This window comes from Lepidochelys kempii, chromosome 10 (genome assembly GCF_965140285.1).
Source record: "Lepidochelys kempii isolate rLepKem1 chromosome 10, rLepKem1.hap1, whole genome shotgun sequence".
Classification (NCBI taxonomy): Eukaryota; Metazoa; Chordata; order Testudines; family Cheloniidae; genus Lepidochelys; species Lepidochelys kempii.
In genome coordinates, this window is record NC_136389.1 from 30267798 (window position 1) to 30279023 (window position 11226).

The 11226-nt window shown below is 47.7% G+C and overlaps 1 protein-coding gene across 4 annotated transcripts in view; it reads right to left on the reverse strand.

Annotated features, from left to right (window-relative positions):
- The window catches only part of LOC140918363 (syntaxin-binding protein 4), a 122876-nt gene extending 116703 nt beyond the window's left edge, over positions 1 to 6173 (reverse strand). Inside the window, exons 1-2 of one of the 4 annotated variants that reach the window (XM_073362555.2) lie at positions 5681 to 5751; positions 4735 to 4900 (exon numbers count right to left, since the gene is read on the reverse strand). Coding sequence is in view for 3 of the 4 variants with exons in the window: in XM_073362553.2 (XP_073218654.1) it covers positions 5681 to 5745 (65 nt within the window). In the remaining variant the exon portion in view is untranslated. Of the gene's footprint in view, positions 1 to 4734; positions 4901 to 5680 lie in introns of all 4 variants that reach the window. The other 3 variants (XM_073362553.2, XM_073362558.2, XM_073362559.2) reach the window with 3 other exon arrangements.
- Positions 6174 to 11226: the final 5053 nt, after the last annotated feature.

Sequence of the window (11226 nt, forward strand, 5' to 3'; positions counted from 1 at the left end):
TGCTCCTGTTTCCAGCCTCAGATACCCAGTTCCCAATGGGATCCAAACCCCGAATATATCCGCTTTACTCTGTATAAAGCTTATACAGGGTAAACTCATAAATTGTTCGCCCTCTATAACACTGATAGAGAGCTATGCACAGCTGTTTGCTCCCCCAGGAATTAGTACTTGCTCTGGGTTAATTAATAAGTAAAAAAGTGATTTTATTAAATATAAAATGTAGAATTTAAGTGGTTCCAAGTAACAACAGACAGAACAAAGTGAATTACCAAGCAAAATAAAATAAAACACGCACGTCTAAGCCTAATACAGTAACAACCTAAATGCTGGTAAATCTCACCCTCAGAGATGTTCCAATAAGCTTCTTTTACAGACTGGACTTCCTCCTAGTCTGGGTCCAGCAATCACTGACACCCCTGTAGTTACTGTCCTTTGTTCCAGTTTCTTTCAGGCATCTCTTTGGGGTGGAAAGGCTATCTCTTGAGCCATCTGAAGACAGAATGGAGGGATTTCCAGGGGCTTATATAGTCTCTCTCTTGTGGGTGGAAACCCCTCTTCCTCCCTGTGTAGAATCACAGCTACAAGATGGACTTTTGAAGTCACATGGGCAAGTCACATGTCCATGCATGACTCAGTTCTCTACAGGCCAAGCCATTGCCCACATGTTAGCCCGAACGTTCCCAAGAAAGCTCAGATGTGGATTGGTGTCTATCAAGGTCCATTGTTAGCCAAGTATTTCCATTTACTTGAATAACCCCTTCACACCATGTTGATCAAATCTGCAGTAAGTGCTTTCTACAGCAAATACTTTAAATACAAGCATAGAGCCAACATTCCTAACTTCAGATATAAAAATGATACATGCATACAAATAGGATGAATACATTCAGTAGAACATAACCTTTGCAAAGATATGTTACATGGCATATCTAGCATAAAACATATTCCAGTTATGTCATATTTACTCATAAGCATATTTCTATAAAGCATTATGGGGTGCAACGTCACAACACTAAGCTGGGGGAAGAGGTAGATATGCTGGAGTGTAGGGATAGGGTCCAGAGTGACCGAGGCAAATTGGAGGATTGTACCAAAGGAAATCTGATGAAGTTCAACAAGGACAAGTGCAGAGTCCTCCACTTAGGATGGAAGAATCCCATATGGCACTGCTACAGGCTAAGCAGTAGTTCTGCAGAAAAGGACCTGGGGATTTCAGTGGACGAGAAGCTGGCTATGAGTCAGCAGTGTGCCCTTGTTGCCAAAAAGCCAACGGTATATTGGGCTATATTAGTAGGAGCATTGCCAGCAGATCGAGGGATGTGATTATTCCTCTCCATTCGGCACTGGTGAGGCCACACCTGGAGTACTGCGTCCAATTTTGGTCCTCCCACTATAGAAGGGATGTGGACAAAATGGAGAGAGTCCAGCGGAGGGCAACGAAAATTATCAGGGGTCTGGGGCACATGACTTACAAGGAGAGGCGAAGGGAACTGGGGTTATTTAGTCTGCAGAAGAGAAGAGTGAAGGGGGATTTGATAGCAGCATTCAACTACGTGAAGGGGGGTTCCGAAGAGGATGGAGCTAGGCTGTTCTCAGGGTTGGCAGATGACAGAACAGGAAGCAATGGTCTCAAGCTGCAGTGGGGGAGGTCTAGGTTGGATATTAGAAAATACTATTTCACTAGGAGGGTGGTGAAGCACTAGAATGGGTTACCTAGAGAGGTGGTGGAATCTCCATTCTTTGAGGTTTTTAAGGCCCAGCCTGCCAAAGCCCTGGCTGGGATGATTTAGTTGGTATTGGTCCTGAGCAGGAGATTGGCTAGATGACCTCCTGAGGTCTCTTCCAACCCTAATATTCTATGATTCATCCTCACAACACCCTGGGGGGGGGGGGTGCCATTATGCCCATTTTACAGCTGGAGAATTGAGGCCCAGAGAGGCTACGTGACTTGCCCAGGGTCCCACAGGAAGGCTGTGGCAGAGCAGGAAGTTGAACCCACCTCTCCAGCTAGCACCCTAACCACTGGACCATCCTTCTTCTTTAACTGTCATAGAGGCTGAGCGCCTCAAAATTGTGAGTGGATTGTACCTTCACTATACCCATATGAGGCAGGAAAGTGTAAGCCCCCATTTTGCACACAGGGAACAAAGGCACTGATAAATTACAGGCTTTGCCCAAGTTCACACAGGGAATCTGCAACTAAGCCAGGAACTGAACCTAGGTCTCCTGGGGCCCAGCTTAGCGTCCCATCCACTAGGTCATCCTTTCTTCCATGAGAACATGCTGATAAAAAACACTTGAGTCCTGTTTGCACTGCAGCTTCCACCAGAGACAACTCATACCTGCCAATAGTGGGGGGGGAGGGGCAGAGTGAGGGCAGTGGCTTCAGCAGATATTACTGAGCATGCTCAATACAAGCCAAGCGCAAATCTGGAGGCTGGGGCGCCTCTTGCTTCCACCATTGTTCCAAAGTTCTGCTTATGGCCAATTGCTGCTACAAAAGCTTGCTCTTGTAGACAAGGCCTAAGAGGAGGATGTAGGGACTGGAAGTCATCCCCCACACCTTTTTACCTACCACGCGGTAATCTAGAGACCTCCCTATGCTCACAAGTATTTCCACTTCCACCAAGTTGGAGACGCTGGGCCAAATCCCGCTCTCCACCACACAGGTGTAAACTCAGAGTTCCAGCCCTAAAGTCAGCACAGTCAACACTGAATACACTCAAGTGTCACTAAGAGTATTAGGTGGTTCGGGTGGAATCATGAGGGAGCCAAATTCAGGAGCAGATGATGACACTGCACATGCTTTAAAAAGGAACGTCTAACGTCTTTGGGAAAGCACAATGTCTCTGCTTATTCCTGGAGGCACCTCACACATTTCTGTGTGCCTGAAAACAATTGATTGCTTATTATTATAGCGCATCCTACAGGGCTGAGATGCACCTTTTGCATGTGTTCAATACAGGCGGTGACGTGCTGGAAACTGGAGATCTGGATTTAAGTCCAGACTTCACCCTCCTTGTGGAAGCATCTCTCGGGTTTTAAGTTGTTAGAGGAGTAAAAATTTTTCCTGCAGCTGAAAAAGCAACTGAGCAATCCAAAAATATTCTTTGCTTATAACATTCTCCATCCCTCCTGGAAGGAATTTGCTAATGAATTCCAGTGGAAGCTACACAAATCTCTGTTACGTTTAGTTCAACATTCAAGTGTTAAACCATCAAAGAAAACAAATTTAAAGAGCTTAGTCTCCCCTTACTAGGTTCTTCCTTATAAGGCATAATGAAACCTTTATGGGATTATGGGGACATAAGAAGTGAATTATTTCTAGCAAAGGCAAGAGAAAGCCCTTTTCAGAAAGCTCAGGATTGCTTTTAAAGGCAAAACCCCCTGAACGTGTCTCACATGTCACTAGAAATACAGGACCAGATCCTCAACTGGAGGAAAACCAGCGTAGGGCCACTGAAGTTAACAGATCTACAGTAGGTCACACCAGCTGAGGTCCTAGCCCACTGAATCCATAATTCATCAGCCAATGAAGTCAGTCGCACTATGGGCCCAGCTTGGGTCCATTCGAGTCAATGGGAACACTCCCATTGGCTTCAATGTACACTGGAGCGGGTCCCACATATAAGTCTATGTACCATATTTACAATTAGATATTAGCCGTCTTTCCTCTGCCCAGATTTTCTGCTTCATGGAAGCATGTACCTTAGAAAGTCAGATGAAGCCCAAGGAAGTGAATGGAAAGCTGTTTTGGATTGGGCACTGGGAGGGGGACCAGGTAGCTTGGATGCTCAATTCACACAACAGTTGAGGGATGAATCAGGCCCTTGTCATTTATTTCTGATTGGTTTCAGTAACACCATGCTCTCCCTTTCTGAGGTTTTAAACACAGTTGTATATTTACTGCCAGTTTAATCAGATAATTACTCTTCTAACCAAGCAAGCACTTACAGTATCAAATGTCCTGTCAGAACCAAAACTGCATGTGTCATTTTGTGCATGGTATGAGCATCAGGGTGCTAATCAAGAATTCCTGGGTCCAAATCTGGTTCTGACACTGATTCTGGGGCTGTGGCCAGGTCCCTTAACCTATCTGCTCCTCTGCAGTTGGGTTACTACTACTTACCAGCCTGGGAGAATTAAATTAGATATTGGTGCAGATTTAAGCTGGTGGTAAATTGGCATAACTTCTTTGAGGACAATGGACCTACTTGGAATGACACCAGCTGGACAGACGATGTTAAGCACTAATTTTCCAGCACATTCCCCATTTATGATGGCGACAGTATTTGCATATGGAATGCAGGAGTCATACACTGTACCAGGCAGGCTTCCTTCCAACTGCCCCATTTGGGAAATTAACTAGTTTACTCAACCTCAAGTGGAATTTAGAGAGAATTGAGCATCCAAGCTACCTGGTCCTCCTCCTAGTGCCCAATCCAAAACAGCCTTCCATTCACTTCATTAGGCCTCAGATCAGACCCATAGCAAGGCACTGCTAGTTGCGTATGGATGTGGGGTGTGCATCTGCCTTTGACCAGATACCACCACTCATTTCATTTGCGGTCTCAGACTGGACTTGTGCAGCAGGCTCCAGGGGCCTGATCCCCTTTGTCTAGGCCACATTCCACTATTTAAACCTAGACAAAATGGATGGGAAATGCTACCAGATCTGAATGGGAGCAGAAGGACAAATGACTCTGCAAGCTGAAGAGACCCTCGGAGCCTTACCCATTTCTGCTTGTTAGTGTCCTGGAACAAGGACTGTTCAAAAAGTAGCAGCTCAGCTCCAAAGTCTATCAAACCCTCTTCCTTTCCTTGCCACAGGCTACTGGTTTATTTTAAGTCATTTTTAGTTGCATTTGTCCTTCCATGGGGTGGTTCTCCAGTTATCAACCTGAGAGGAAGTAATTGGCGAGAGTCTTGGTGCAGGTTCCTAGAATCTCATGGAGTTGTCCTAGTCCTAGGAGCTCTTGTTTCTATGATCCCAAGCTAGGGGGTTAGCATACCCCAGGTGCCAGTTTAGCATTTCTAGGGTATCACACCTGGAAGCTGGCTGGCAAATGTATCTTTTAAACTCAGTCCCTTCTAGTGTAAGAGTCTCGGAGCAGGGAACCAATTCAATTCTGCTGCCTTTTCTACTGGTGCAACTTGATTGGCGCCGCTGGGGAAAAGGCTGCAATGTCCCTTTCGAAATGTTTTGTGCACACTTACGATCCCAAACAAACGCTACTGGCTTAGAGAGAGGTCACAAAACGAGGGGCTGGGAGCCAAGAGCTTTGGGGAGATATTCCCACCCCTGTGGGACCCTTGGCAAAGCTTTTCACCTCGCTCTACTTCAGTTCCCCCAACCAGAAAGACAACCCCAGTGACCCATCTCACAGAGGAAGGGGGCTGAAGCCTAGTGGCCTTAAATAGTCGAGCCTTGTAAAGGGTGGCTGGAAGAAGGAAGTTAGAGGAATGCACCTGCTCTCCTTTCAGGGGACCTGCAAAGCGACTCCAAGCAGCGCCCTTCCCCGATCACAAGTCAACGCGATCTCCTCGGGACCCCCCCGCGATGGGTCCATTCCCGCTGGGCTGTGCGCCGCCGCAGGCGGCAGAAACACCCGGCCCTTTCCCCTGGGCCAGCGCTCCGCTCCGCGGCGCCCCCTCCCGGCCGGGCCAGCAGCCCGCTTACCAGTAGATGAGAGAGAGCCCGTCGAAGCGCTCCAGGTCCCTGCCCGGAGGCCGCAGATAGGACATTCTCCGCGGCCCGCAGTCACTCGGCCTGGGCACAGCTCCCGGCCAGCGCCCGGCCCGGGGCGCGGCGCCCGCTGCAGCGCCCCGCGGCCATGTGGCTGCAGCGAGGGGCTCCCTCCGGCCGCGCTCGCTCTGCCTCTCCGCGTCCTGCTGCTGCCGCCGCCGCCCCCGGATGGCCACCGCGGCTTTTCACTGCAGCGCGACGCGCCTAATCCCAGCCGGCCGGGCCATGTGACGGGCTCCGGCCCCGCAGGCGCGGCGGGGCTCCAGCGATCCCCGCCGCTGGCAGGGCTAGCGACAGCTGGCGCGGCTCGCGGCTTAATCCTGAATGGCAGAGCCGCCGGCAAGGGCAGGCTCCGGCTCGAGGGCTGCCAAGGCTGGAGCGCCGGCGCCGGGCAAGCAGGGGCCAGCTGGGCGCTGCCTCGCGCCGCCTCTCCCTGGATGCGCCAGAAAGGCAATGGTAGCACCTCTTCAAGGGGGTCGCACGTGCGAGGTCCATGCAAAGGGAGTGCTCCTGGGGTCCTGTACGGAGAGGGGTGTTTGTACATTTCCACTGCAGCTCTAAAAACAGCTCTGAACAGGTCTAGAAAAGGGGGCTGAGTACCAGGGATATCCTTACAACGCCCCCCTCCACCCCCCAGTGGGGATGTAATCCCACCCCCTGAATTTCCTCAACACCCCTCCCCCCCATGGTCAACTAGTTACAGTGGTGCCAATTTAGTCATTGGTTGGAAATCACTGGCTGCCCAGAGCCCGACCCAGCTCATTGCACGAATGGGGCGGGTGTGTATGACCCAGGCTGCTGCTGCTTCGAATAATCTGGGGCTGCTTCACAGAGGCCTCAGAAGGGAAATCCCATGTACACAGGAGTGGAGATGGCTCCGCCCTGTAGCAAGCACTACAGGGCAATAGTCATTAACATGGACCAGGCTGGCTGGCTCTACAGCAGCTGGAGAAAGAGCAGGATTTATTATTATGGAGGGTGTAATTGGGCTAGTGGCATTAAAAGCGGTAATCTAGGAATAAAAAGCACAGTGACTGAGTATTAGAGGGGCCAGTACCATTTGATGGCCATTCAGTCCTTTGGACCAGGGTTTCTCAAACTTTTGTATTGGTGACCCCTTTCACAGAGCATTATAAATGCTGAGGGCAAAGCAGGTTTTGAGATAGGGGCTGACAGCTCGTGACCCCCACTTTGAGAGCCCCTGCTTTAGACACAACACTGCTTTAGTGAGATGAGCAGCTGACATCTTAACCGAGAGTCAGAAAAACAAACATACAATCTATACAGTAACTGTGCTCACTGCTCCTGGCCTAAAGCCTCAGAAAAGGGGAACTTGTTTATGATACTGCCAACCCCAAGTCTTCAAAAGTTATGAGATTTATGTAGCGATACCATCATAGAAAGATGGTTTGGGTTGATTTTATTTGCATTCTGGTCACAGTTCGGTCACTTTTCAAGCTTTTCTCCACAAGCCCAGAGGCGAGAAACTTACTTTTAATTTTGTAAAGTCAATCTGAGATTCCCAGTTAATTTTAGGATTTTGGGAGCTGGGTGCCATCCAGACCAGTGAGGGGTTATTTCATTACTTGCCATGTAAGCCCAAGTCCTCTGGTTCTGCAGCTCCCTGCCTGGGGCTGCTCAGTCAGCAACAGGGATGCACTCTGTTTGTATGCTGTGCGACCCTCATCCCATAATGGGACAGCAGTTTGCCTCCTGCAGCAACACAGTCACTCCCTAGTTTCCACCAGCATTAGTAGTGGCAAGATGACCTCCACACCGTCCCGTCCTGGACTGTCCCCAAAACCACGTGCTCTAGTATCCAGCCCTTTCCACAAAGATGTTTGCTCCTCTAAAAAAAAGAGGAAAGGCACAGCTTATCACTGAATTGAAGGGACTGTTCATTGGATGGTTCAGATTAAAACAAGATTACAAAGGTTTTAAGACCCCATATATGCAGTAAAGGTTGAAATGGTTATGAACAAATAGCATTAGAAAGCATTTTTCACTTGTAAGACTTTAACAAACTATGGTCTAGGTATCAGGTAAAACTTGGCAGACACTTCTTCCAGCAAGATGGCAGACCACCTCTCTGGTCAGGATCTCTCTCCAAAGACAAAGTGCTCCGTTTCTTTGTCCTGTTAGGTGAAAAGGTAACAGGGGGGAGGGTTCTTTGCCCCACTTTTGTAGTCCAGTGAATATTGAAAGGGATTTTTCAGAATGTTGGCTTACCCCAAAGTAGCGTTCACTGAACCTGTGAGAAAGGCGACATGGAGTCTGGTGGTGAAAGGTTTGTACTAGTTTCTTCCTCCACTGGTGTTTTCTGTTACACAAATTGATCTGTTTCTGCCCCTTCGATGCAAAAGAAGGGAGCACTTGTCTCCTACCAGGTGTCAGAATTGACTTGCAAGCGTAGGTCATCAGTCCTTTGTCTGGGAGAAACATATTTACCTTCTCCACAGCCTGGTAAACACATTTTAGTGCCACATTTCCCTCACCTAGGGTTGGTCCCTTGGGCATTTACTACACATGCCAGCCCCACAAGAATGTTCGTGATCTGTGTGTTCTTAGTTGTCCAGTAAACACCTTACATGATACATATCAGATACACTGAACTGACCAGACCACCTGAAAATTTTCCATCAGATATCAAGGAGCCCCTTGCCCTCTGGCACTGAGATGCTCTTCAATTACATGAAGACTATGGGGCGGAGGGGGAACCCACACACTCACAAGTCTCACAATATTTGGTAAGTTGGCAACTATGTGTTTAGTTAGCCATTTTCTCACTGCTGGTGAACTAACTAGGCACATCCTTGGAGAGTTTTTTCTCTCTCACACACACACACTTACTTTGCTGTTTATCCAGAGCCCTAAACATTTTTGGTGCTTTGCAAGTAAATGAAAGTCAATCCCTAGCCTGAGGGTCTATGATCTAGTGGGGAGGAAATTAAAGTGAAATGAATCTTCTGAAGGAAAATTAGCAAGGGCCCAACCTGCAGGTCTTACCCAGCCAGATCCTGGTTGACCTTTAGGCAGGTGGGGGTGCAGGGGGGAAGACACAAGGGCTGGCTCCAAACGCAATGCCCACACTTGGGGAAAGAGAGGGACTTCCTGTGTTCCTGAAGGTGCCCTGACCCATAGCTCTACAGCACACCCCTCAGCACTGGTCTGCAAACTGGGAGAATCTCACAAGGAGAAATATGTCCCCTTATGCACTTGGGTGCTCTGGAAGAAATCCTGCATCTGCGGCTTCCCATGGAGTTGTGCAGCCCTGAACAGAAACCACTGCCAAGCTGTAGTTGACCTCCCCAGCCCTTGCACAGGCTAGAATCACCCTGGACTTCAGTGGCATTTTAGTCCAATTAAGGACTGCCACATCAGGCCCAAATCGTGCAAGAATGAGCTTGTGTGTGTTTCGAGACCATGAGTGCTGCGCACGACAGAGCATATGGATACATATCCAATCTAAGAAATGCACCAGAAAGGCAATAGTAGCACCTCTTAAAGGAGGTTGCACGTGCAAGGACCATGCAAAGTGAGTGCTCCTGGTGTCCTGTACGGATAGGGATGTTTGTACATTTCCACTACATTTCTAAAAACAGCTCTGAACAGGTCTATAAAATGGGACTGAGTACCGGGGATATCCTCACAAACAACCCCCCGCCCCGCAGTGGACCCCAATTTCCCCCCCCAATTTCCTCAAACACCCCTCCCCCTTACAAATCATACAAATTATGATTTGTAAGCAAGGTCTGAATGAGCTCTCCCGAGACAGCTAGTAATGAGCCAGGGGAGGGGGGGGGAAGGCTTCAGGACCAGACTGTATTTACATGAGCTCACCTACTCTAGCTAGGTATCCAGGACCAGAACTGCAGGCAGTATTCAAGATGTGATCATACCATGGATTTATATAATAAAAGTGGAGGAGCTTGGTTTGCCAGACCGATCAGCAAAGCCAATGTGAAAAGGCTGCAAAACACCAATCCTCTAGACCAGTGCTACTCAAAGTGGTGGTCCGCGGACCGGTGCCGGTCCGCATGCCATCAGCTGCCGGTCTGTGTGCACGTTGGAAAATAAAATTGCCAGTCCCCCACACCAGATAGCTTGAGAAGCACTGCTCTAGACTGCATCGACATGCAGAAAGCCTTATAAGCCAGTCACGGTCAAAGCCAATTTTAGAAGTACTTAACAAGACTATTAAAAATGCTGGAGACACAGTTTATTCAAACATACATGGCTGTCACGTCATACTTTCTCTTTAAGCAAGAGATATCACACACTACAAACAGTAGGCCAATATTAAGTGCATCATTTGTTAATCCTGAAGTTGGACTCTTGTTCTGACCAAGACCAACAAATGCTCACTATCTTTGTGCAGGAAACTCAACTGACTGGCTAGAAGCATGCAGTGCAACAGTGAAAGACTCAGCAGCTGAGAAAGTGACGAACTCTCTCACCACATTCAGAAAATGTGCATACATGGCTGATGAATGCACCGATGCAAATGGGCATCAAGTATTACGTCACTGCATACATTATCTTGATGTCACTTGTAGGCCAGTAGATGAATTTCTAGATGTTCAGGTTATAGAAGACACAATGGTTACATCTGTGACAACCCACTTCTTAGAAGGGTTAAATGCTTGTAAATTGAACCCCAAACAGATGGCTGCTTGTGCATTTGATGGAGTTGCAAACTTCTCTGGAAGACATGGTGGAGCACAAGCTTTGCTCAGAGAAAAGTGTAACCCTAATCTCTCCTGTACACACTGCAGAGGCCATCTACTCCAACTAGCACTAGTACAAACTGCAGAATCTTCAGAAAGGCATTAAAAAGCCATACATGTAATATCTTCATTATATTCTTTTTTCAACAAGAGTCCAGAAAGTCTGAACATCTTGGGAAAAAATAAAAGATACACTGGGACTGAAGTTCAAATTAGTCCAACCTGGGAAAACCTGCTGGCTTTATCACGAGCGATCCTTGGCTGTTGTCTTAAAATTACTACAACCATTATTACTGGCTTTGGAAAGTATCTGCTGAGATGGACTACTTTTATTACTAAGTTCAGAGAAGACTCATCGCCATGCTCTCTCGTAAGTCAACTGTTGAAACCACTTGGGTCATTTAATAATGTCATCCAGGCATCTGCTACAACAGTAGTAGATCTCTGTCCAGCAAGAGAAGCTACATTTGGATCAGAGAGATATCCATTGAAAAAGTACTGGAAGAAGCAAAGACTTCAGTCCAGAAGTTGACTAGTGAAGGTACTTATATTCGCAAAAAGAAAAGGAGTACTTGTGGCACCTTAGATACTTATATTGACTCCTTAAGTGAAGGGGACAAGAAGTATTTGTTAAGCCAGCTGAAAAAGTACACAGACTTGATTCTTACATCTCTACAACAGTGACTTCTGGATTCTACTCAACCTCTACATAGCTTTTACAGATCCCGGTCTTAAAAAACGCCGACAGTTGAG